The 27,295-nt window shown below is 44.9% G+C and overlaps 1 protein-coding gene across 2 annotated transcripts; it reads left to right on the top strand.

The window, feature by feature from the left end:
- Positions 1-83: 83 nt before the first annotated feature.
- On the top strand, positions 84-27,295 carry RAE1 (ribonucleic acid export 1). Of its 2 annotated transcripts, none has more exons than XM_025398764.1 (12): positions 84-415; positions 3,042-3,138; positions 3,721-3,825; positions 5,938-6,030; positions 14,130-14,216; positions 15,594-15,680; positions 15,795-15,866; positions 17,568-17,675; positions 22,319-22,425; positions 22,512-22,587; positions 23,475-23,669; positions 26,849-27,294. In XM_025398764.1, the coding sequence occupies exons 2-12, from the start codon at positions 3,049-3,051 to the stop codon at positions 26,933-26,935; spliced, it is 1,107 nt and encodes a 368-aa protein (XP_025254549.1). In that variant the 5' UTR covers positions 84-415; positions 3,042-3,048; the 3' UTR covers positions 26,936-27,294. The 2 variants fall into 2 exon arrangements, with proteins under 2 accessions (XP_025254549.1, XP_025254548.1); XM_025398763.1 differs by lacking the exon at positions 84-415 and adding an exon at positions 451-563 and having other exon boundaries at positions 26,849-27,295.

Raw genomic sequence — 27,295 nt, 5'->3', positions numbered from 1 at the left:
AGGTGATCAGTCCGCCTCGGCCTCTCAAAGTGCTGGGATTACAGGCGTGAGCCACCGCGCCCGACCAGTTGCGGATTTATAAAAGCAGTCACTTAGCAACTTGCAGCGGCTACACCAACCTTGGACCAATTCGCAAACTGCTGGTGCAAAGCGTTTTTGCGCATGTGCTGTAGCCTTGCGGAAAGGAGCCTTTTTCATCGACGATTTCCGGGCGACGCAGGAAGTGGCTCCAGGGCGCAAGCGCGTTGTTTCCGCGGTAGTCAGGGCAGTTTCTACCGCCGGCTTAAGGAGGTTTCGGGCTCCTGGGATTTCTCTCCGCGCTCCTCGCCCTCGTCCTCCGCGCCGGAGCAGGTTCGCAAACTCCTCAGACCCTCCTGCTCCCGGCCGCCGCTTTCCGCCGCGGCGAGATCCCCAGGTAGGCCCCGTGCCGCGCGCATCCCGTTATTACCCGCCACCATGGCGCCCGCAGAGGCCGAGTTGCCTCCGGGGAGCGCGCTTCTGCGGGATGCTGGGGCGCGAGCGGGACTGTTGACTAAGCTTCGTTGCTGGATCCTGGAAGCGAAGTCAGAGCTGAAAGTGGCCTTAGGGGTCACCTAGGGTCTAATCCATCGTTTTTCTTGTGGGGGAGCTGAGGCCCCGGGAAGGGTCACATTGCGTTAATGCAGTGTCTGTCGCCTCCGCCCCTCCCCCTTACACGTCTGACCTCTCGTCGGATACATGTCAGCTCCTCGGAGAAGCTTTCCCTGGCCGATTTGCAGAAGGGCATCCCCTTTTAGCCTCTTCCACGTCAACCTGCTTCATTTCTTTTGTAGCAGTTACCACTCTGAAACTAAGTCTGTTTCTGTCTTACTCCTCCAACTATTTATTGTATACGTATATAGGTGCAACTATACAGGCAGTACGTCTCCCCGCAAGTATTATTAAACACCAGCCGCCCTGGGCCAGGCACTGTACTGTGGGACCGAGCATGCATTAAGGGAAGAATCCAGGCAAGTGGCTGCCCCCTTGGAGCCTGCATTCTGATGGGGAAGAGATTGAGTATAAACAAGAAATTCCAGGTCATGACTGGTGCTGTGAAGAAAGCAAGGGGATGTGATGGAAGTTTAGATATGTTAAAGTTGGCAGAGAAGCCTCTGAGGAGGTAATTAAAGAATACGTATGACAGCTTTTTTGAAGTATAACTTACATACCTTTCAGCCATTTAAAGTGTAGGTTGTGAGTTTGGAAATTTTATGCAGTTGCATAAACATCACAACTTCAAATTTGGGACATTTTCATGACCCCAAAAAGTTCGGAGGAGGCAACTTTTGCACTGGGATGTGAAGATTAAAACGAAGGTAGCTGTGGGGAAGGGGAAACAAACCATCCCAGGCTGAAGAAACAGGACTAGGTTTGCTCCAAGGCAGGGATGAACTTGCTGTGTTCAGGAGAGAAAGGAAGCCAGCAGAGCTAGGAGGGCTGGGGTGCAGCAAGGCAGTAGAGAGCGGGAAGAAATGATTAGGTGGGTCCCACAGACGCCTGTGCCTTCTGAATTTTGGAAGTTTCCCAGTGTGGAATAAAGTGTGGTCCACACTGACTAACACGAATGACTCTCACCTACCGTGTTCTTTTCCCTAAGTTCATCCCTAATGGCAGAGATGTTCTCTCCCAGCTTGAAGGTTGAGGTAGAGGAATAGAGTGAAAGTAACATTTATTAAGAACCTATTGCGTTTTAGGCACTGTGTGTGTGGCTTCAGTTAGTTCTCATAACTCTGAAGTAGGTATCAGTGTCTCTGTTTTACAGATGAGAAAATCAAGGTTAAGCAACCTGTCCAAAGCCATGTAGCCAGCACCTGGACTGATTGCAGAAGCCTTGTTTTGCCTTTGTCCGTTCATACAGTTAACTGGTGTTTCAAGTACCTCTACGTTTGAATGCAGAAATGTGGTCGGCAAGCACCACATCCCCTCACGTTCACTAAAACATACATGTGCTTGTAGCTGTTGCTCTCACCTTTTGTTCTGCACTTATTTTTCATGAAGCTGAGGAAACTCAAATGCCTTCCCCAAATTCCTTGCAGTTTCTCCGGTCTGTGTTGTCTTGTTAGCAAGGATGTCACTCAGCCATTTGTCTCCCTTTGGAGAAGTGACTTGTATGGAGGACTTCTCAGTGTAACGGGTAGCAGGATTGAAATGTGGCTTCAGTGTATGTAACTCCTCGGGGAGTTGGAAGAAAGAAAGGAAAAGTCATTTATTTACCCGCTATGAACTAGACACTGCATTTTCTACATAATCTGATTTGATCCCCAGACCAGCCCTGGAGAAGGTGTTTATGTTCTCTATGTTTGCAGAGCAGGAAGATGAAGACTGGTGAGATCAGAGTCCCAACTCCTGAGTGGCAGAGGCCCTGGCCAAACCCTGGTGGGCCTGTTGGATTATGATACCCAGGAAAAAACCCAGGGTGGGAGAGGTTCTTGCTGGGTAAATGTCCAGAACACGATGCCAGACCTTTTTAAAACTTTTACCAAGAAATTGCTGATTTGCTGCCGGGACTGGTTGTTCTAGGTAGTTTCATGCAGATACTGACGTAAACCAGAATTCAGAAATTAGTAAGAAAGTGAATGCCCACTCGGTGGAAACCTGAAAGCATGAGGACCTGCCATCTTGTTTACTGTTGTATTCCTGATGCGCAGCTCAGTGTCTCTATGTAAAAAATGAGTGAATGTATTTTCTAGCTGGTGACTACAAAATAATCTGCAATGTATCCATATTGGTTTATTAATGGTAACAAATGAACCGTACTAATATGAGGTAATAGGGGAAACTGGATATGGGGTGTATGGGAATTCTATCTTTACTATTTCTGGAGACCTAAAACTACTCTAAAATAGAAGGTTTATTTTTTGAAAGCGCTCTGCTCATTGCATATATAAATCTTGTCTGAAAAGTGAACCCTGGCCTCAAGCCACTTTGAGTATTTCTCTTCTACCAGTTAATTATCTTACCATTGCCTCTCAGTGATATTAAGAGAAAACTCACCCTTAACATTTTTCATTATTTCTTAGGGTCAAAATGAGCCTGTTTGGAACAACCTCAGGTTTTGGAACCAGTGGGACCAGCATGTTTGGCAGCGCAACCACAGATAATCACAACCCTATGAAGGTACCACGAAAAGCTTCCTGGGGCTTGTAGGAAGAGTTTGGCCAGAGTTTCTCCCATCAAGGACAGAACCTGAGATGACTTGGGAGCCTCCTTTGGGCCAAAAGCTTTGAAACTTTGTCTAACTCATCTTTCTCAAACACTGGAGCACAGAAAATGTGTCCCCTCTACTAGTGTCCTGTTCTTCCTGGCCTGCCAGGTCTCCAGAATCACCGAAGGTGCAGATTCCAGTGCAGATTCCCAGGGCCTGGCCCAGGACTGTTGACTCAGAATTCCCATGGTTGGGGAGAAGGGAGGGCAGGTGATAACTATGATCTAGCACTGTGGGGCCAGAGTGAACTGGTCATTTAGAAAACGAGGCCGTGGGCATTTCATCAGCAGCTGCTGCTGCTAGTCCTGGTGGTGCTGGTGCTTTCTCCAGCTTATTTTTTACTCCTCTTTTTGATCATAGTAAGGAAAGGTCTAATTCAGTTAGTTCTTGAGCACAAGGGAAGGCCACCGTGAGGTAATTAGTGAGAAAGAAAACCATTTTGAATTAAGTTGTTTGAGTATGCGTACATTTTAACATTGACTTTTTCCCCCTAGGATATTGAAGTAACATCATCTCCTGATGATAGCATTGGTTGTCTATCTTTTAGCCCACCAACGTTGCCGGGGAACTTTCTTATTGCAGGATCATGGGCTAATGATGTAAGTGCTCCTTAAATACGTGTTCTATAAATCATCTCTCTTTGTATGGGCAAGGTTAGCTTTAGCTCCGTTGTTTCCCAGGTAAATGAATCAGTTAGACTTATTTATGGCCTTTTTTTAAGAAATCAATTTGGGGGTGTGAACCCTTCTGAATGGCAGACATTATTTGTTCTTACACTGGTTTTTATTAGGAAAGCACAAAAATGTGTTGCTCAAAATTTTCTACTGTAGTTCAATCTCTTAAAGTTTATTCCTAAATAAAATGTCATATTTATCCAGAGTGAACATTATACCCAGTGGCACACACCAACAAATTCCCCTTCTTGGCATCCTGACAGTGTTAAACTTTTTCAACATTAAATAATAGCACAGATCTGCCTAAATACATACTTATCGTGTACAAAAAGAAAGACAAAAAAATTACAATTTACTAAAAGAAAGAAAACTCTGGTAGAAAAATAAGCAAAGGGTGTAAAGAGGGGCTTCACAAAAGTAAGAATAAACCTGAACCATTCATCCATACTTGTAGTCAGAAAAATGCAAATTTAAGACTCTTTTTTCTATTAAGTTAACAAAATTAAAAGTTTAAAAGAATAATAGTGCCAGCAAGGATAAGCTGAAACCCTACATGTACGACTGGTAGGTATGTAAGTTGGCAGAGCTTTTCCACAGGATAATTGGCAATAGTTACCAAAATCCTTAAGCTTATACCCTTTATCTCATTGATACCCTTCTGGGACTTGAGTAGGAAACCTGATAATGTGCTTCATTTGCGTTGTCTAAATTAACCTTTATAACAGCCAAAGCACTGTGAACTTGGTCTCTATTTTATGGATCAGGATGCTGAGCTTAGGGAAGTAGAATAACTGGCCTCGGGTTGCGTATCTGAGTAAGTGGCAAAGCCAGAGGCTGCAGACGCACAGTAAGGCTCAGGGCCACGCTTCTAGTTAGCCAGTGCCTGGTACTGCCTCTCAAAAAACCATAATGCTAGTGAAAATTTTGAAAATGTTAATATCCAATAGTAATGGCACTTTATGGTGTGTTTGTATGATGGAATACCATTGTAAGTTTTTGGAAAAGTTTTCAAACTGTAGCCTACAGCACGGACAGCAGGGATTAGGAGAACAGGAGGAAAGATGGTAGTCAAGGTTGAGCAAGCTTGTGTTCTACATGTAATTTCTAGAAAGATTTCAGATGATTTTGCTGCTTCAAAAAAAGGATGTTTAAAGTTGAACAGGCTGGTGATGCAGGAGGAAAGCTGTAGCTGCAAAAGCGAAGATACTGTGTGATCTAGTGTCTTCCAGAAAATATATGTACATGGAAAGAAGACTAAGAGCACACAGAGCCATTAGCTGTGGTTGTATGTGGTGTGATTAGGGTGATTTTTATTTTTTTGCCATATTTACAAAATCTCTAAAATGTATTACTTTTTTTAACGGAGGGGAGATTATATAAAAAAGTATTCAGAAGGCCGGGCGCGGTGGCTCAAGCCTGTAATCCCAGCACTTTGGGAGGCCGAGACGGGCGGATCACGAGGTCAGGAGTTCGAGACCATCCTGGCTAACACGGTGAAACCCCGTCTCTACTAAAAAATACGAAAAACTAGCCGGGCGAGGTGGCAGGCGCCTGTAGTCCCGGCTACTCGGGAGGCTGAGGCAGGAGAATGGCGTAAAAACCCGGGAGGCGGAGCTTGCAGTGAGCTGAGATCCGGCCACTGCACTCCAGCCTGGGCGACACAGCGAGACTCCGTCTCAAAAAAAAAAAAAAAAAAAAAAGTATTCAGAAAAGAGGTAAGTTTCTACTTTGGTCTTACCATTCAGAGAATGGTAATGGGTAAGTGATATTCTACTTTAGAAGACATGTCTCATAGATGCAGTGAGAAAATTATCTGCAATTTTATGTGTAAGCAATAGAATTTATTTTAATAGCTTAGGCATAAGAAAACAGTTGTTTTCACAGATATTTTAATTCCTTTGTTCTTGAAGTTAGATAATTAGGTTGCTATGAGAAGTCTATGTATGGTTAAGGTGTACCCCATTAGTTTTTAGGTGTTAAATGCAAGCAATACATTGTAAATTGCTTTGTTTGCGTTGAATTTTTTTGTTACTACAGGTTCGCTGCTGGGAAGTTCAAGACAGTGGACAGACCATTCCAAAAGCCCAGCAGATGCACACTGGGCCTGTGCTGGATGTCTGCTGGAGTGATGTACGTTCCCTTCCGTTTCTCATGTACCCTTTTACTTAAAGTACAGAATAACTGAGAATATTTAATAATCCAAACACAAATAGCACATACGTGTTCATATTGTAAGAATTCTAAGTTTCTGAAGATAAATATAGTCGTTTGTTAACGTTCTTAATGTTGGCTTTAGTTAGCCACTTTCTTTGAAAGCTTTTCTTGTGTTAAATTTTGTGTGTGTGATTTAGGAGAGTTGAATGATTAAGTGGCATTTACAAAGAAGCCAGCAGGGAAGGTGAAACACCTGTGGCGAGCTGCAGTGGGTGGGGCTCCTGGAGCACAGCATGCGCTGCAGCTGTAGTGGGTCTTCCACCTGGCAGAGGGGAGCCAAGGGATGAACAGCTGTAGATGGGCCTTGGCCTGGCGAGGGGAGCCAGGGGTTGAACACCCCAGCCTCTCTCCTCTTCTCCTGCCATTGCTCCTGGTGGCTGAACCCAAAAGTAGTGCGAATGTTAAGGGGCCTGGTGACAGGCAGACACACTGCAGTGCTGAAGAAGCTAAGCCTTGAGGACCCTTTCGAGGCCTTGTACCTGTTCGTTTAGTCAGGTTTATTGAGTCTGATTTGCCTGCTGTAAAATTGAACCTTTTTGGTGTACAGCTCTGTGAGTGTTAAGAAATGCATAGAGTTGTGTTCAAAATATAGAACAGATCCATCGGCCTCCAGATTCTCATCAAATTCTTCCCAACTCCCAGCCCCTGGAAACCACTGATCTGTTTTGTTTTTTTCTTTTTTTTTGTCCCTATACTTTTGCCTTTACAGGAATGTCATCTCAGTGAAATCCTGTAGGGTGCAACCTTTGCACTCAGCATGTTGCATTAACGTATGGTGATTGTTTTGTCAGATATATTTCCTATGTTTGGGGTGGGATGCTGGAAATTAGGACAGTCATTGAGATATATCATCTGCAAAATGCTAATTAAGTGGTAGGAGTTTCTCATAAAAGATGTACAAGTTGGTCGTAGTGGTATTGGGGGTATGCCGTTCGAATTCGTAAGAAGAGAGTGGTTAGAAGGGTCTTGATAATGAAATTTGTGATACAGAGTTCTGGTGGATATACAGTGTGTAGTGCTCCTAGGAAAATAGTAGTTAGAGCATTTATTATGATAATATTCATATATTCTATAAAGAAGATGGCAAATGAGCCTGCGGCATATTCGATGTTGAAGCCTGAGGCTAAACTCTACTTTTGTTAGATCAAAAGGGGCTCGGTTAGTTTCTGCTAGTGTGGAGATTATCATATTATGGCTGGGGGCCATGATGGTAGGAGCAGTCAGAGGAATTCTTGTGATGAGTATGTATAAGTTAAATGAGCTGCTTATCAGTAGAACTGATAGCAGGATAATAGCTAGAGTGACTTCATATGAAATCGTCTGGGCCACAGCTCATAGTGCGCTGATTAGTGCATATCTTGAATTAGATGCTCATCTGATCATAGAATAGACGGCTAGGCTTGATGTGGCTAGTATAAATAGGAGGCCTACATTAAAATTAGAGGATCTGGTATAGGGAGGGGGTTTCATAAGAGGAGAGTGATGGAGAGGGCTAGGGTTGGAGCAGTAATATAAAGGGTATTGATAGTAGATGGTAAGGGCCGCCAGGGTTCTTTGGTGAAAAGTTTTATTGCATCAGCGAATGGTTGAAGCAGTCTGTAGGGTCCTACAATGTTGAGTCCTTCACGTAGTGGATATAGCCTAAGATTTTTCATTCGATGAGTGTAAGGAACGCTATCGCGATAAGAGTGGAGATGTTAGGAGCAGGAGAAGGTTAATTATAGGCATGTTGTTAAGAAGAGGAATTGAACCTCTGATTATAAAGTGTTTTATGCAGTTGCCAGGCTCTGCCATCTTAACAAACCCTACTCTTGGGTATAGTGTGTGATGATTTATTAGATTGAGATAGCATCATCTGTGGAGTGAGGGCACGTTATGAAGTGGGCCCTATTTCTCTTGTCCTTTCTTACTAGGAGGAATGTTAAATAGGTAGAAACAGACCTGGATTACTCCAGTCTGAACTCAGATCACACAGGACTTTAATCATTGAACAAACGAACCCTTAATAGCGGCTACACCATTAGGATGTCCTGATCCAACATCGAGGTCGTAAACCCTATTGTCGATATGGACTCTAGAATAGGATTGCACTGTTATCCCTAGGATAACTTATTCTGTTGATCAAATTATTGGCTCAGTGTGTAATAACTCACTTAGACTAGTGTGGTCTTAGTTTAGGTTGTTAGGAGATTGAATTATGTTCCGAGGTCACCCCAACCAAAATTTTTAATGCAGGGATAGGAGGCTAGGGCCTGTAGGCTTGTTGGAGTTTTTATTTGCATTGATAAGTTAAAGCTGCGTAAGGTCTTCTCGTCTTACTTGTTTATATCCGCCTCTTCACGGATAGGTCAAGTTCACTGGTTGAAAGTAAGAGACAGCTGAACTCTCATGTGGCCATTCATACAAGTCCCTATTTAGGGAACAGTGATGATGCTACCTTTGCATGGTCAGGATACCACGGCCGTTGAACATATGTCACTGGGCAGACCGTGCCTCTGATACTGGTAATGCTAGAGGTGATGTTTTTGGTAAACAGGCAGGGTAGGATTTGCCAAGTTCCTTTTACTTTTTGTAATGTTTCCTTAGAGCATGCCTGTGTTGGGTTAACAGTGCAAATAATAGGTGTTTATTATATCATTTATTAGTATTGGGCTGTTAACTGTCAGTGGGTTACTCCGGTCTGATGTAAGCTTATGCAATGGAGAATGCCTTCATGTTACTTATATTAACGTTGTTGCTTCTATTAAGTAATAGTTTAGTCCGATGTGATGTTAAGAGTTCAGTAGACTGGTTAGAATTTAAGATAGTTAGATACTGAGCTTAAATTCTTTCTTAATTAGTGGCTGCTTTTGGGCCAACTGTGGTGGTAATGTTTTTTACTCTGTAGGAAGAGTCTAAAGAGCCGTCTCTCTCTAGACTAACAAACTTACAGGGAGATTAAGTAATTCCATGGGTAAGTTTAAAGTTGAACTGAGACAGCCAGCTATCACCAGGCTGGGCAGGCTTGTCACTGCTACTCATGAATCTTCCCGCTATTTTGCCACATAGGTGAGTGTGCTCTTTCAGGTATTCTTGGGTAGCTCGTCTGGTTTTAGGGGACTTGGCCATTGTTCTCTATGTAAAGTCATTTCTAGTTAATGCATTATGCAGAAGGTATAAGGGCTTGTCTTTGCTTTTTATTCCTTGATATAGTTCTTTCATCTTTCCCTTACGGTACTGTCTATTGCACCACGATAGAAATTTCACCTATACTTTTGTTTAAGGTAAATGGTTTGATTAAGAGAGTTTGATAATATTTTTCGCGAGGTTTGGGGCTAGAGTTGGCTCAGAGTGGTCAGGTCATGATGAAATCTTCTGGGTGTAAGCCGGATGCTTTGGGTTAAGCTACACTTTGGCTTGTCCAAGCGCACTTTCCAGTATGCTTACCATGTTACAACTTATCTTCTCTATACCTGTGTAGAAAATTAACAGTAATAGTGATTTCTAGAGTAGTATTTGAGGAGGATAATGGGTTTTGTGTGCGTGCTTCATGGCCTTATTCGATCAAACACTGCTCTTGGTTTACTGCTCAATCCTCTTTAAGCCCTTAGATTTCATAAAGGCTGTCGTGAGATTTTCTGGACATAGAAAATGTTGCCTATTTCTTGCCACCTCATGGGCTACACCTTGACCCAACGTTTTTATGTGTGTACTTGTGCTTACTCTATAACCTTTTTTAGGGCGTGCTGCAGATGGCGGCATATAGGCCGGGGGCAAGAGACGGTGAGGTGTATCGGGGTTTATTGATTATAGAACAGGCTCCTCTGGAGGGATATAAAGCACTGCCAAATCCTTTGAGTTTTAAGCTGTTGCTTGTACTACTCTGGCGAATGGTTTTGTTAATGTAACTATTAGGGTTTAGAGCTAAGCATAGTGGGGTGTCTAATCCCAGTTCTTGTCTTAGCTGCTGTGTCTTCAGGGTATTAAAGCTACTTCTGTAGTATATTTTATTTCAACTGGAGTTTTTTACAACTTAGATGGAGTTTAGCTTTATTGAGGGCAGACCTTAAACACTCTTTACGCCAAGTTCTATTAGCTTGGGTTAACTCTATGGCCACAGTGGCTGGCACGAAATTAACCAACCCTAAATATTAGTATAGCTTAGTTAAACTTCTGTTTATTACTAGATTTAACACTACTGTTTCCTGTGGGGGTGTGGTTGAGCCAAGTGTTTTGAGCTGCATTTGTGTGTGCGTGCTTGATACCTGCTCCTTTTGATCCGGGTGATCTAGAGGGCGTTTTCACTGGGGTAGGGATGCTTGCATGTGTAATCTTACAAATAACTAATAAAAAGGCCAGGACCAAACCTATCTGTTTATGGGGTTGTGTGGACCCATCTAGACATTTTCAGTGTCTGGCTTTGAGTGGTTAAGCTACATTAACTGCATAGAATACTTAAGTGGAAAATTAAAGTATGAGAAAGAAAGAAAGAAAGAGTTGTTTACAGTTCTGGAAGTTCAGGGTCTTTAAAGGTGAATTGGCAGAGGTTTGGCTAAGAAGGTTATTCATAATTAGAGCATGGTTGACTTAGGGTTATGGTATATTGGGGCAGCACTTTCAGAGGGCTATGCTCAAGGTATTATATTGGTATTAGGGCAGAAGTTTAGTTAATATATTATACATAATGGAGGATTTATTTGGTAGGGGGGTCTTAAGATTTTTTAGAAAATTACATCAATCGAGGGGTAGCTGTTGGGGTGTTTGTGGTTAAAATATGTCTGGGTTCTGACTGGGTTGCATTTTAGTCTCTTGTGTTTGGGGTTTGGCAAAGGTGTGTTTACCCAGGCTGATAGTAAAGTCAGATTAGGGGAGGGCTGCAGATTTAATCAGAAATAATTCTTGAAATTGAGCGTATGTGCAAGCGTGAGCATCTGTTGATTAATTGTTATATCCTTCAACCAGAATTAACACCTTATGGTTGTTATGTCAGTCTGGAATATTCAGTATAAGTTCAACTACAATGGGTTTGGCAGGAATCAGGCTCTTGCCATGCTGAGTCACAGCATCCCCAAAGTTAAATACCAAATACATGATAGTGCTCCCGTGACTGGCTAATAGGGTGGTCTTTAGTCCATCAGGATGCCTTATTTAAAGGGAACGTGTGGGCCATCTTAATTTTATGGCCATACGTTAATGCAGGGGTCCCCAACCCCCAGGCTGTGGACCAGAACAGGTCCATGGCCTGTTAGGAACTAAGCTGCGCAGCAGGAGGTGAATGGTGGGCCAGTGAGCCTTAACTCCCTGAGCTCCGCCACCTGTCAGATCAGCGGCGGCATTAGATTGTCATAGGAGCTCGAGCCCTGTTGTGAACTGCGCATGTGAGGGATCTAGGTTGTGTCTTCCTTATGAGAATCTAATGCCTGATGATCTGAGGTGGAACAGTTTTATCCTGAAACCACACCCTCACCCCACCCCAGTCTGGAAAAATTGTCTTCCATGAAACCGGTTCCTGGTGCCACAAAGGTTGAAGACTGCTGCTTTAATGTGATCTTATTTATCTCGTATATAAGAAATAATTCTGTGTATAAACATTTTGACATAGTTTAGGGGCCACAGTTGCTCCCATTTCATTCATTAGCAAGGATAGGCTTCTCTAAGGCATTTTTATCATCTGTAAAATGTCTTCCTGACATACCTGATCAAAGATATGACACTGCATTAATAGATACATGAAAAGTTTGAAAAGTGAAGCATTCATTTCATATGCAACTTATTTTTAGTTTACGCATGGAAAAGTAGCAGCATGAGTAGATTTGAAACTTTTCTAATGTATTTTGCCTGTCTTTACTGATTGGGCAACGGGTCAGAATTAGAAAGTTTCTCATAAAGTATGGCAAGAAATAGAACTAACTGATGCAGGAATCCTTTTGCTCAAATGTTATCTAATGGCTATTGGAATTTATAAAACTGAATCTAAGTTTCATACCATCTAGTGGGAGGATCAGACATGGGAATGAGAGTTGTACGTTCTGAGGGAGGTAAGATGAACTGGTGCCGGGGGGGAAAAAGAATACATAAGGCAACTGTAAAGTTTGGAAAGGCTTCTGTGAATGCTTTATAGAAAACAAGAATAGAGCTTTTTTTTTTTTTTCTTTTTTTTTACTGTTGCTCTGTCACCCAGGAATGCAATGGTGCGATCTCAGCTCACTGCAGCCTTCGCCTCCTGGGTTCAAGTGATTATCCTGCCTCAGCCTCCCAAGTAGCTGGGATTACAGGTGCCCACCTCCACACCCAGCTAATTTTTGTATTTTTAGTAGAGACGGGGTTTTGCCATGTTGCCGAGGCTGGTCTCGAACTGCTGAGCTCAAAGTGATCCACCTGCCTCGGCCTCCCCCAAGTTCTGGGATTACAGACATGAGCCACCACGCCTTGCCAGTAGAGCTGATTCTTGAAAAGTAAACTACATGCCTATAGCTTTTTAAGCATTGTCTCATCCAGTTGAGGCCTGGGTTCAAATTTCAGCTCTGTCTCTTCCAGGCTTTTGACTTTGCCAAGTTGTTTAATCTTTCTAAATTTGTTCTCTTGTTTAGAAAGACAGGGTTGTTGCCAGGCTGGAATGCGGTGGTGTCATCATGGATCACTGCAGTCTTGATCTCCTGGGATCAAGTGATCCTCCTGCCTCAGTCTCTGAAATAGCTGGGACTACAGGTGTGCACCACCATACCCGGCTTATTTTTCTATTTTTTGTAGAGATGGGGTCTCCTTATGTTGCCCAAACTGGTCTCAGACTCCTGGCCTCAAGCTATCCTTCCTCCCAAGCCAAACTTGGTAAAGTTGAGTCTTCGGTACTTTAAGGACATGGTTCAAACTCTGTGGCTAAAGCAGGTAGACTTAGAACAGCTGGTGGAGCATACACACATACTCTTTCTCTCCCCAGTGCTTTGCTGGATTCTCCTTTATGTCTGCACGTGTCCACTGAGATTGGCATGCTCTGCTCCACAATGCTGATGACATGTGGTGGGGCTGGTGGTAGGAGATTGAGAGGCCAGTGTTCACTTGGATTCAGGGCAGCCCTCTCCATACACTCATACCTTTCCTTTGCCGTGTTTTCAAGGATTTGTAGAATTACAACCTCATTAAAAGCATGAGGAGCAAGTTTTATCTCTTCTTTCAAATGAAGTCACTTCAGTGGAACAAGTTTTTGCTAGAGGAGAATGGTGGTCAATTTTTGAGCTCTGAAACCAAAAATGAAATAAATAGACTAGGCCAAGGTTCAGCAAACTATGGCCCATGAGTCAAACCTGACCCACTGACTATTTTTGTAAATAAAGTTTTATTAGAATGCAGCCACACTCGTTGATTGACATAATATGTCTGGCTGCTTTCGAGCTGCAGTGACAGAGAAAACCTACTTTGAGTTCTTTGTGTGGATATTGTGAAACCATCAGACAGTGACCACTAATTTTTAAATCTATTTGACAGGTTAGATAGGACCAGTGACTGTTGTAAATTGGCATAGCTTTATTGCATGTACTTCGAAGTGTTACTAGATAGGGACTAAACAAAAGTAATAGTGATTATAGAGTTATGTGTTTTATATAGAGAGAGAAAGACAAATGTAACAAAATGTTTACAATTGGTGAATCTGTGTGAAGTGCTTATGGGTATTTTTTGTATTTTTGCAACTTTTCTGAAGGCTTAAGATTTATCAAAATAAGAAAAAATTTTTAAAGTGGCCCATGGTTGCTGCTGACAGGAGACCTGGGATCAGGGACAAGAGAGTTTGTTTTCACTAGTTTGTGATTTCTCATTTTTAAAATCCTGTTTGTATGTTCTCGCTTAGAAAAGTAAGTCAATAATGAAATAGATTAAAATGAGTTTTTTGTATGACACTGTAGTTTGCAGTACACTGGTCCCCAAACAATTGGAAAAATAAAGATTGCCAAAGTTTGCCTCAATATATTCAACTTAGTATCTAAATGTATATAGAGATTTAATTTTCCTTAAAATGCAAAATTTTCTTCATTTTATTTTAGGATGGTAGCAAAGTGTTTACGGCATCGTGTGATAAAACTGCCAAAATGTGGGACCTCAGCAGTAACCAAGCGATACAGATCGCACAGGTAACAGAAGCCTCTGCAGAAAGGCTGGGCACAACTGGTACCCAGGACTCTCATGGCTCTTTAAGTGAAATAATTATTATAATTATAATAAAAGGTGCAGTTAGACTCTGTCAGATCAATTAGACAATATAGCAGAAACGTCTTGAGCACAGAAATAACAATTTTATAACCATTCTCATTCTTAACTAGTGTTCACAGATCGTCTTGTCATGGGTCTTCATATATGTATGGATAGAGTCATAAGGAGTTAGCGACATTAAAATCTATGAAAGATAGGTCATAGGTGATCCGTGACATTCACAGGTTGGACGTTTTGACCTCATGCATGGCTGGTCTTCTGCCAACTGCATTTGGTCGCTTACTCGTTCAGCAAGTGTTCTTTGTCTAGGGGCCAGTAATAGAGCAGCGAGTAAGAGGGGCGTTTCCCCACACATGTGGAACTTTTACCATTACTCAGGGGCCACTGGCAGGTACTGTGTGAAGAATGCCAAGGGCAGAAGTAATGAAGATAAGAGAACCTAGAACCAGAGGGTCCAGCCTGCTAAGGGGGCTTCAGGAAGAGCACAATGCTGAAACATTTTCAGGAAGGCGCTGCGTACTCAGGTCACAGTGCTGCGTACTAGAAACATCTCCTTGATCTCTTAATTCATGTCACCTTAGTGAGTAAAACTGGTGGAATCCCCTACTTGTTATTTCTGAATATCTCCCTAAGGAGGAGCTTACTTTCACTCGCACATATGTCTTATGAGTAAAAAAATTAAAGTTTGCTGGAATGGAAGGTAGATGTATGTTCTTGTGTTAAATTGACTGTTTTGATCAGGAGTGTATTAGTCCCTTCCTGCATTGCTGTAAAGAAATTCCTGAGACTGGGTAATTTATAGAGAGAAGAGATTTAGTTTGCTCATGTTCTGCAGGTTGTATGAGCATGGCGCCGGCATCTGCTCGGCTTCTGGGGAGTCCCAAGGGAGCTTTTATTCATGGCGGAAGGTGAAGCAGGAGCAGGCACATCACATGGCAAAAGTAGGAGAGACAGCTGTGGGCGAGAGGAGATGCCACACCTTACAACAGCCAGATGTTGTGAGAACTCACTATCGGGAGGACTGCACTAAGACAGGAGGGATCCGCCCCCATGACCCAGACATCTCCCACCAGGCCCCACCTTCAACACTGGGGATTACATCTCAACATGGGATTTAGTGGGGACATGCAAACTACGTCAGTGAGGAAAGATTGGTAAAATGCTAAATATCTTTTGATTTTTATTTGCTATGACCTCAGTATTTAAATTAGTTTCTTCCCTTTGAATTGCCACAACTAAAGCCATTCAGCACATTCTTACATTTACCTTGGCCTGTTTTGTTTTTGTCTTGTTGAAAGCATGACGCTCCTGTTAAAACCATCCATTGGATCAAAGCTCCAAACTACAGCTGTGTGATGACTGGGAGCTGGGATAAGACTTTAAAGGTATAATGTGCAATTGAGGCATTGTTTGGCCCCGTCAGGATTGTCGTTTATTCTTGCACCATTTTGACTTCTACTCTGAATGGTCACATACTGGCATCTCTTTTTTGCTTTTAGTTTTGGGATACTCGATCCTCAAATCCTATGATGGTTTTGCAACTCCCTGAAAGGTGTTACTGTGCTGATGTGGTAAGAGATTTTAACTTAACATGTATTTACTTTTAAAAAAACAAAATAAGTATTTCTCACCTTGTGGTATCTTGCAGTTGGCGGGTAATGTAAAAATCCTGCCGACTTTAGTAATAGATATAAAGGATAGAGTTCAGATTGCCTCAGTCGTCTTCAATTGGGAGATTTTTGTACTGCGTTTCTTTGAGAAGTACTTAATACTGGATGTCAAATTTTCCTGCCACTTGTTTGAACATATGCAGCTAGCTACGTGCCATCTCTAGTGTGACATCTATCATGTCCTTTCCATGGCAGTAGGAAAACTTGCAGTAACTTTGTGAGGTGGTACCAGGTCTTTGGGGACTGTCTCTGAGTGGGATAGAATTGAACTTTCTCGGCCAGGCACCGTAGCTCATGCCTATAATCCCAGCACTTTGGGAGGCCAAGGTGGGTGGATTGCTTGAGGTCAGGAGTTTGAGGCCACCCTGGCCAACATGGTGAAACCCCATCTAAAACACAAAAATTACCAAAAAAAAAAAAAAATACAAACCCCTCTAAAAATACAAAAATTAGCCGGGCATGGTGGCACATGTGTGTAATCCCAGCTATTTGGGAGGCTGAGGCATGAGAATTGCTTGAACCCAGCAGGTAGAGGTTGAAGTGAGCTGAGATCACACCATTGCACTTCAGCCTTGGTGCCAGAGTGAGATTCCGTCTCAAAAAAAAAAAAAAAAAGAAAAGAAATAAAGAGATGGAATTTTCTCCATCTGTTTAGTCACGTCTTAAAAGTTTTGTACCAACAGTCCCGTAATTCCACTTTTAGGAATTTATTACAAGAAAATAATCAAAGATAGAAATGGTCTTTGTTTTTGTGTGTTTTTTGTTTGTTTGTCTGTTTGTTTTTTGAGACGGAGTCTCGCTCTGTTGCCAGGCTGGAGTGCAGTGGCACGATCTCAGCTCACTGCAGCCTCTTGCCTTCTGGGTTCAAGCGATTCTCCTGCCTCAGCCTCCCATGTAACTGGGACTGCAGGTGTGTGCCACCAGGCCCGGCTAATTTTTGTATTTTTAGTAGAGACAGGGTTTCACATGTTGGCCAGGATGGTCTCAATCTCTTGACCTCATGATCCACCTGCCTTGGCCTCCCAAAGTGCTGTGATTACAGGCGTGAGCCACCACACCTGGCTGGTCTTTGTTTTATGTTATATAGTGGAACATTGGAAGTGGTCTAAGGGGCCACCAAGACACAGATAAATAAACCCTTTGGTAGGTTCATTTGAGGGGATGTTAGACAGCCGCTGCTAGTACTTGAAAAAATATGTGACATGGACCTTATGAAACATGTTTTGAGTAAAGGATATGAATTGTACAGAAATATCCAAGTATCATGCTGAGGACAAAGACTGAAATAAAATATACTATACCGTTAGCCAATTATTGAGAGCAACTGAAGGGGTGGTGTAGGGGATTTTTATTTATTCTTAGTTCCTGAGTATATTTTCTAAATATCCATATATTTTATAGTTAATTTTAAAGCACAAGACTTTTTAAAATATATGAATGTTCTACTTTCAAATACTGTTTCTCTAGGTTTTAGTGAAACATAATCACAGGATTATTAAAATCCAGACTTAATTTTGTAACCAAAACTTAATCAAACACATTAGTATAGAAACAGCATACTGCTTCACCTGAATCGCGTCTCTGTTTTCCTCTATTCCCTAGATATACCCCATGGCTGTGGTGGCAACTGCAGAGAGGGGCCTGATTGTCTATCAACTAGAGAATCAACCTTCTGAATTCAGGAGGATAGAATCTCCGCTGAAACATCAGGTGCGTCATTAGTCAAATCAAGAAGCATGTATTTAGCACCTGCTGTATGCAAGATTGTGCTCACATCTGGAATACAGTTGTATTTTGAAAAACCTATAAGTATGTTCAAAGGAGGGTGAATTGAAGGATATAAACACAAATACTTAGTGAGTGAATACTAAGTAATACTAAGGTATCCCTGGATGAACTGAACTTACGTCTTCTCCAAACATGCCCCGGATGGCTGAGTGCAACTGAATTGTAGGGACCGAGGGAAAACTTCTCCTTTGCTTTCTGAAGGAGTTTACTGAAAACCAGCTGGCAAAAGACAGATTAATAGGAGAAATGGCATACAAATTTATTGATGTGCACAGCATCTTACAAAGATCTTAAAGGCAGTGTGGTTGATGCTTTCATACCATCTCGAAGTCACAGCAAGAAGGGGGCTCAGGGCATGGCCCAAAACAGGTTCTCATGGTAAATCGGGTTCTCGTGACAAGATAGGTTATGGGAAGAAGAGAAGAGAAGTTCTGTGGGGCAAAGGTGGTCTTGTTAATGTGGAGGAAGCCCCTCAGGCAGCACCCTCGGAGAGGACTGAGATAAGGGCATCAGACGGCAGTTAATCTTCCCTGAATCAGTACAAGGGAAGGGCCTCCGAGAAAGCCTGGCTGCACCAATGCCCATTTTTCTCTGCAGATGCAAATCTCCCCACAAAAGATAGCTTTTCAGCTATTATTTCCAGCCCTTCTGAATAGCCATCTTGAAATATGTCAGAGAAGTCTATTTTGGGGCGAAATATTTTGGTTTCCTTGAGAATAAAATTACACATCTGGATGGGTTGGTTCCATTGTAAATTCCTAGCTTCTGACTTCAACTCAGCTTGCATCACACCCAGACAGTTGCTAGCTTTTTCTCCTTCGCTCAGGCCTCCACTTGCCACAGGGCTGCTGGGCCTGCATTCTTGTCAGCTTCTCCATCCTTTAGTCTTTGTCTCAGGCAATCAGATCAGCTCTTGCTCAGAGAAAAAAGAAGCTAATGGGAACTTCCTCCTCTTTCTCCTGCCGGATCTAGAAATTTGTCTGTGCTTGCCTCCTCCCCTGCCTTTTCCCCCATGAGGTGGAAACCGTCCTGCTAAGGCCAGTTTTGTGGCGGGATCCCATGCCCTCCAGACTTCTCGGGAACCGTATGCAGAGTATCACCTCTTTCCCATTCCCCCATCTCTGCTGCCGCGTAGTACTTCTCCATTAGCACTGACACTTGCTCAAATCTAGTTGATCCTAGAAAACACACCTCCCTTGACCCCCACATCCTCCTCCAGTACTGCCTGTGTCCCTTTTCCTTCCGCAGTTGGGCATCTTGCCTGAAATGTCCTTTGTTCCCTTACCTCCCACTCATTTCTCACTCGTGAGACCTTTGCCCCTGTTGATCCGTCAGAACGGTTTTTGGCATGACCACTGGTGGCATCCTCATTGGTAATTCCAGGGGACACTGGACAGCCATCCTCTTACTGGAACAGAGCACCACTCACTGTTCTTACGAGACACATTTCCCCAGCTGCTGTCTTGCCAGCCTCTTACCCGCTACCTCTGTGGCTGCTACTCCGTCTTTGCTGGCTCTTGGCTGAATGTGGAGGTTCCACAGATGTCTCCCTAAGCTGCTGCCTCCTCCACCCAAGCACAACGGATCTCCCATCCACTGTTGCTCGGCCACGCCCTGTGGACTGGAGACTCAGACCTCATTTCTGTGCTCCTGACAGGGACACCCAGTCAGACAGCTCCTTGGTGTGTCTCCCAGGCGTCTGAGCCTGCAGTATCCCACGCCAGACCCACGACTACATTCTGTGGCTCTTTATTCAAATGTTACCCTTGCCTCAGGATTCTCCCTTGCCACTGCCAGCAGTACCATCTATTTTATACGTATGTATGGATATCATATACATACTAAATATTTCACTTCTTTTGCCTACTAGAATGTAAACTCCATGAGAGCAGAGATTTTTGTTTGTATTTGTTGCCACCTCCCAGCACTTGGAGCAGGGCCTCAAGTGTAAGATGCTCTGTAAATATTTGCAGAGTGAACACTGGATCTGAACCTGCCCCTCTCGGCCACCACCAGCCTGTTGCTCCTGATGTGCTTCACGGCCCATTCAATGGGACCTCCATCTCCTTTGGTAGAGCCAGAAATCTTGAGGTCCCCCCTGATTGAACTCTCTCCCTCCTGTCTCACTAATCCTCAGTCTCCTCCCCTCCATCCTGAAATTATTTGGGAATCTGTTCATTTTTCTCCCTCCCTCCTGCCACATCTAATTCAAATATTGGAAAGCACTTAGATCAGAACTCTATGACATTGGTCTTGGCAGTGATTTATTGGCTATGACACCAAAAAGCACAGGCAACAAAAGCAAAAATGGCCAAGTGGAACCGTGTTAAACTAACAGCTCCTGCACAGCAGAGGGAACCATGAAGAGAGTGAAAAGGCAGCCTGTGGAATGGGAGAAAATATTTGGAGACTATTTCTGACAAGGGATTGATTTCCAGAATACATAAGGAACCCCTGCAACTCAATAGCAAGAAAACTGGCGACACGAAAAATGGACCAAAGACTTGAATAGACATGTCTCCAAAGAAGACCTACAAATATCCAGCAGGTGTATGGAAATGTGCTTAACATACTAACCATCAGGGAAAGGCAAACGAAAACCACAATGAGATACCATCTCCTACCTGACAGGACCACTGTTACCAGAAAGCCCAAAGATAGCAAGTGCTGGGGAGGGTGTGGGGAACCTGGAACCCTTGCGCACTATTGGGGGGATGCAAAATGCCACAACCGTTGCAGAAAACTGGAGGCCTCAAAACATGAAAAACAGAATCCCCATATGATCTAGCAGTTCCACTTACGGGTCTTGATTCAAAAGAATCAAAATGGGTATTTTGAATAGACCTGAATAGACCTGTACTCCTAGCGTTCCTTGCGGCGCTGTTCTCAATAGCCAAGTGAACAGATAAAGAAAATGAGGTGTATACCTGCAGTAGGATGCTGTGCAGCCTGAAGGAGGAAATCCTGCCACTCGTGACAGTGTGGGTGACCATGAAGGAGATTATGCAAAGTGAAATAGCCAGACACAGAAAGAAACTGCATGATTCCACTGAAACGTGACATCCAACATAGACTCACGGAAGTAAAGGGTGGAATGGTGGTCATCAGGGGATTGGGGGAGAGGGAAATGGGGAGCTACTTAATCAATGGGATGAAATTTCATTAAGCAAGATGAGAATGCTCTGGAGATACGCCGTACAACATGGTACCTGTAGTCAACAATAACATAGAAATGTATTAAGTGGTGGCTCTCGTGTTAACTGTTCTTACCACAATAAAATAAGCACATAGACCTTGGCTCTCGTTCAAGGCATCCTCCCGAGGTGAGGCAGCGGCTCTTGTAAGTGGCACCACTGGCCTTGCCGGACTGCGGCCTAAGCCCTTCCCTGCCTCCCCATTTCTTTTTGGGTGAATCCCCAAAAAACCGGGTCCCATCTGGCTTCACTTCCTGCCACCTGGTGGTAGCGCCCTGGCCTCTCCGTTGTCGAGGACTGGTTGTCGTCGGCCTTTGCACAGGGCCAGTGCGTGTGGCTCCTGGTGCAAGTGGCACCCCTGGCGTTGCGCAGTTCCTGGTGTGTGCCACACAGTAGACCCTGTGCTGAGGACCAGCCATGGCCTTTTCTGTCGTCTAAGAACTTGCAGATGTTTGTCACTTTGCTTTACTTTTTTTCTTTGTACTCACAAAAGTAATGGTCTGGCAATTTTTAAAAAGGTGGGGGAGCAAACAGTACAGCAATGAAAGAGCAGGCCGTTTTCCTTCGTACTTAGGAAACCTGCATCCCCAGCAGCTGTCACAATGCCAGAGGCTGCTTCTCCCTTCGTCTTGCCTAGCCCCTGCCTGGGTCCTGCCGGGCTTCCCCTGAACTCACACAGAAGCTCAGATGGCCAGCTCGGGCAGGGCAGGTGGCCCTCCGGGCTTTGGGCAGGTTGCCACGACTGGAAGGAAGAAGTGGTATCTCTGAAGTTAGCTTTTCCTCAGGGTGGTCGGCTTCTCTGCCCAGAAGGCTGGGTAGTGGAACCTCTGGGTTCTTCTGTAGAGTGGAGACCCGCCCTTGGGCCCTCAAACTCAACACTGGGCGAAGTGCAGCGTGTTGCTTGTGTGTAGCATGGCCACTGCACCCACTGTCCCCTTCACCCTGTTTCCCTGTGAGTCTGGTGCAGCAGAGCCTGCATCCCTCCTCCAGCTGGGGAGGCAGAGGTGCAGAAGCATCAGGTGACCTCCTGAGGGGTGTCTGCCTAGCCAGGGACGTCTCCATTCCCCACGGGCATTCCGCCTCGCAGCCCATGGGGCTCTGCTGGCGTGAACGCGGCCTTGTAGCGTGGCAGAGGGAGAGCGAGCAGCGGAGGCAGGGAGGGGCACGGGGTGTGCAGTTTGGTCCTAAGCTCACGGCTTAGACGGAGTTATTAAGGAGTTAGAAAGCAATGCTTACTGCTGTATCATATTTAAGTGATGTTCTTCTGGTTCTTCTCAAACCTAAACATGGGGTAAAAATGACTTACCTTCATGTTAGTCATGAAATCTTATATCACGCTGTGATTATGTCTCTGTTTTGTTTTAACTGTAGCATCGGTGTGTGGCTATTTTTAAAGACAAACAGAACAAGCCTACTGGTTTTGCCCTGGGAAGTATCGAGGGGAGAGTTGCTATTCACTATATCAACCCCCCAAACCCGTAAGTGTGACTCTGTCAGCTTGCAGATTTCACCTGACTTTTTTTTTTTTAACAAAGGAAGACTTACATGAGCCTTTGTTTTTCAGTGCCAAAGATAACTTCACCTTTAAATGTCATCGATCTAATGGAACCAACACTTCAGCTCCTCAAGACATCTATGCGGTACGTTTTTAGACACTTTAACCGTGGTGATACATCTGGAAACCAGACTTGGAGGTGGCTGAGGAGTTGTGGGATCAGAAAAGACTCATCATTGAAGAGCTTGTGTGTGTTCATATCTGGAGATAAGTGGCTTATGTTGTAGGCTTCAGGTTTCTGTGGGTTTTTGTTGTTGTTGTTGTTGTTGCTGTTTTTGAGACAGAGTCTCACTCTGTCGCCCAGGCTGGAGTGCAGTGGCATGATACCAACTCACTGCAACCTCCACCTCCTGGGTTCAAGCGATTCTCCTGCCTCAGCCTCCCAAGTAGCTGGGACTACAGGCGCCCAGCTAATTTTTGTATTTTTAGTAGAGACGGGGTTTCACCATATTGGCCAGGCTGGTGTCGAACTCCTGACCTTGTGATTCGCCCGCCTCGGCCTCCCTAAGTGCTGGAATTACAGGCGTGAGCCACCGCGCCCGGCCTTGTTTTCTGTGTTAATGTGCCCCCGACTAGCAGCGTTGTGTATTTGTTTCTGAACGCAAGCTTAGGATGTTTTGCCAGAGTCTTCTCCCTCCCTTAGGAGTGCTGGTAGACAGCTCACACACAGAGCTCACACTGAGAAATCTTTTGCTCAAAAGAAACGTTTTCGTTTTCCTGAGGTCTGCTCCTTGTTTCTTGCTGTCCACATGCTCACTTTCTCTGGTGTGCAGGCCTTACAGGAGGCAAGACTGGGTTCTGGGCTGGCATTTGATGGAGGAAGTCTGGATAGTTTCTTTTGCGATCAGCGGGCGGCAGCTCCAAGGAAATGTACCTGTGCGCTTTGTTTCCTAACTCAAGCAGGAAGTGTGCGTGGGTGGAACCTTCTCCGCGCCCCTCTGCCTGGCTTCTCATTGTGCATTTACCTTGCAGGTAAATGGAATCGCGTTCCATCCTGTTCATGGCACCCTTGCCACTGTGGGATCTGATGGTAGATTCAGCTTCTGGGACAAAGATGCCAGAACAAAACTAAAAACTTCAGAACAGTTAGATCAGCCCATTTCAGCTTGCTGTTTCAATCACAATGGAAACATATTTGCGTACGCTTCCAGCTACGACTGGTCAAAGGTGAGAACTCCCGGGCGCTCCAAGGGAGTAGAGCCAGGTTCTGGGTTCAGAAGGCCTAGGCCTGAGTTGTGACTCTTCTCAGGACTCACATGTGTCCTTGGGCAGGTCACCGTCCCCTCCCTGTAAGGGGAAATTGCAGGACTTCCTCAAATGGTTGTGGGAATTCAGTACAGCCTTTGGCCAGAACCCACCACACAGGAAGCACTCAGCCAGTGTGAGCCATTATGGGCTGCTCTGTTCCTGGGCACAGAAGCACAGGCAAGCCGGGGGCTGCACTTCATGAAGGGGGTGGCAGGGCGGGTCATGGAGCTTTCGCCTGGGTGGTGTTGGTTGGTTGGTTAGCTGGGTAGTTTGCGTAGGGGGAGTTAGGAGCTGGCAGGAGCGGGGCTGCAATTTTGAGGGCTTTGGGAGTGATAGTGAAATGTGTAGACTCGGGTACTCAATGCCCAGCCCCGTGGGAAGTGTGTTGGCTTTCAGCCAGCCTGCGTGTTTCTCCACTGCTCAGCTCTTCTGGAGAGGTTGTCATCATTGTATTTGTGGTTTTCATCATTCTCCTCCCACCCTACTCTGCCCTTTGCTCCACAGCAGCCTTCTAGACTTTTCCCTACCTACCCTGCCCTGGCTTCCGATGGGGAGGTCGCCTGCTTCACATAGGAGGGGCTTCTAGTGGCCTGCAGTGTCTTTCCCGCTCACATGTCCACCTGTGCTGACCCCACCTCCTTCCACCCTCACGGCTCTTTTCTGGGCCTTCTCCCACTGTCTTCTGTCCCCGTTCACCAGCTCCTCCCCCTGTCTAAGCACGGAAGCCTCGAGGAGCCGTTTCCCTGTATGTTAAGGCTATCAAGAGAGAGTGGTGTCAGCGCCTACCCTCTTGGTTCCCTGTGCTCGGTCTCCTCCTCAATCCACTGCTAGGTACTTTCTGGCCTCTTAGAGCTGTACTCAGAGTCCCCGTGGCCATGTCCTCCTTGTCCAGTCCAGAAGCTTCCTTTCTGTCTGTGCCGGACACTCACCTGTCCCTTCCTCTTCCACACAGCTTTCCTCGCTACTGCTTGGCCATGTCCTGGTTTATTCTGCTTCAGGCTGTGGTTTCCATCCTCCTGCCAGCTCCTGTCTCTTGGCCCCTCTTGCCTTGCTGACCTCTCGCCGTCTCAGCCTGGGGGGCCACCACAGGGCTCTAACCAGTGCTTTGCATTCCCAAGACACCTGCTGCCACACAAGCCAGTGACTGGAGACGTCCCTTGGTTCCGGCCCTGGCCACTCCACCTTTAGTATTTCCCAGTCTCAGGAGTATGGCTGCACCTTACCTGAGGCCCTGAACATAGACACAGAAGTCCAGCTGATTGCCTTCCATCCCTCTGACCCTCCAGGCCTGCTGCTGCTTCTGTGTTTCCCCGTTTGAGGGTTTGCTGTGTGAGCCATGCAGCTGCATTTTTTTTAAAGCAACTTTATTGAGGTACAGTTGAAATGCAGTCATTGTTTAAAGTGTACAGTTTGATCAGTTTCAACATCTGTAAATACCCATGAAACTATCACCACAGTTATCTCCCCGAAAGGTTTTTGTGTGTGTTCCTGTAATCTTCCCATACGCACACACAAAACCATGGATCTGTTTTCTGGCATTATGGACTAGTCTGAATATTCTAGAATTTTCTATAAGTGGAGCCCTACACTACATTTTCCCCTTGCCCCAGCTCCTTTCCCTCAGCATAAGGATTTTGAAATTCACCCGTGCTGTTGAGTGAATCACTCGTCTGTTACTTTTCAGTGCTGCATAGTATTCCCAGGTAGGGTGTGCCATTTGTTTATCCGTTCACCTGTGTAAGCCATGCACTCAGTTTTGTGACGAGTGTACTTTTTTGGTTCTGCCTGGCTGAGGTTGGACAGGCTGTGGCATGCGTGGAGCCCGAGGCCTCAACTCCCACCTTGGGCTCTTTACTGAATCTTCTCTTTGCGTCCTTGTCCCAGCAGCTGCATCAAAATTCTGTATTTTAACTTAAATGACACGCGGGACTCTATACATTATAAGCATTAAAAAACGTAGTAATAAATTGAAAGCAGTGAGAAAGGTAATTGCTTTGAGTGCTGTTTAAAAATTGAAATAATCTAATTCATTTAAGCAATTAATGTCAGCTTATTGTGGAGGTTACATAAATTAGAATCTCTTTAGTTTAAAAGAGAAATTTGCTTCAGAGGTTTTTGATTGCTCTTAGTTCAAGGACAGTTATCTCTAGTGCAAAGTCATGATCACATATGATTGATGTTATTAGCTTGCTGCTTGAGTAACCGTTCAGAAAAACTACACTTTGTATATGATGAGAATTAGTGGTCACTGTTGAGCAAAACTTCTAGAGCTTTCTTGGCGTGCCTGTTGGGAAGAGAATAAAAACGTGTCATCACAGTACAGGTGGCAGAGTGCACCCGGCGCCATGCCCCACCTCCGTCTTCCAGGTCTTTGGCCCACCTGTGGCTCCTGCCTGCTGTCTCTCTTCCAGATCATCTGCCTGGCCCACCCCACTCGCCTCTCTTCCTAAAACTGAAATGTGATCACATCACTGACCTGCCTACGGCCTCCTTTTTCCTGGGGAATAACATTCAAAGGCCTCCCTCTGCCGTTCACAGCCCTGTAGTATGGCCTCATCCTGATTTCAGGGGTCTTTCGATGCTATATAGCCCTGCATCCCCTCCAGTGTGGGCCTGGGCAGACGTGCACACCTCCGCACACGCCTCTGGATCACTCGCCACCATGCATGCCTCTGCTGCGCTCTGTGTCTGTCGCTCCTTCTGTGTGGGGCGGGATGTCCTTCATCCCCATGATACTCGCAGGTCAGATGTCCTCCTTTCCGTGAAACATTCTCAGGTCAGAGCTAATGCTGAGCAAGGGGCCCAAGGCAGTTATCTTGGTGTTAAAGTCCTGGGGTGTTAAAAGGGGGCTCAGTGTCGAAAACACGAACCTGTGAAGACTCTCTCAGCAGGACATGGATGACACACTGGTACCAACACGTCCTTAGGCCTTTCTCTGAGGACTGAAGTTTTGCTTCACATTTAACTTTATCTTTGTTGTTTTATTTCTCTGAGAGATTATGCTTCCAGTATCGTAGCACAGGACTTCACCTAGAAAAAGCACCTACAAACGCTTTCTGTTGAATAGTAAGATCATTGGTGTTTTTTGTTCTCTTTAGGGACATGAATTTTATAATCCCCAGAAAAAAAATTACATTTTCCTGCGTAATGCAGCCGAAGAGCTAAAGCCCCGGAATAAGAAGTAGTGGCTGGAGACTCTGGCCCGGCCAGAGTTGTTCTCTCCACTCTGCCTCATCTCTATACGAATTTGGGTCCCAGCCTTGTTGGGTTGTCAGCCATGGACATGGATTTCAACCCCTGGAGAAAACGATGTCATTGTTGAGCAGCCGAGAGCCCAGGCGTCCGCGGCGACTTGCCGTCTCTCCATTCCACTGCCTGTTGCAGAGTTTTTCTGTAACTCTAAGGGGGTTGAGGTTACTATAGACATTAGATTGCGGGCACTGGCAGGGATTTTGCAGTGCTTCAGTGTACGTGTTAGAGAATATTGGCCAAGCGTCTGTGAGCCCCGTGCTGTATTTTGTAATAAAGTCTTTTGCAGATTGCTT

This window comes from Theropithecus gelada, chromosome 10, assembly GCF_003255815.1.
Source record: "Theropithecus gelada isolate Dixy chromosome 10, Tgel_1.0, whole genome shotgun sequence".
Lineage (NCBI taxonomy): Eukaryota > Metazoa > Chordata > Mammalia > Primates > Cercopithecidae > Theropithecus > Theropithecus gelada.
Note: the sequence above shows the minus strand (reverse complement) of the source record. Positions and strands in the feature narration are given on the sequence as shown.

Bases quoted from the DNA above. Each gene is read 5' to 3' on its own strand.
- RAE1 (XM_025398763.1), top strand. From the start codon at position 457: ATGGCGCCCGCAGAGGCCGAGTTGCCTCCGGGGAGCGCGCTTCTGCGG. The intron at 564-3,041 runs GTCAGAGCTGAA...ATTATTTCTTAG, and splicing joins TGCTGGATCCTGGAAGCGAA to GGTCAAAATGAGCCTGTTTG. The intron at 3,826-5,937 runs GTAAGTGCTCCT...TTGTTACTACAG, and splicing joins CAGGATCATGGGCTAATGAT to GTTCGCTGCTGGGAAGTTCA.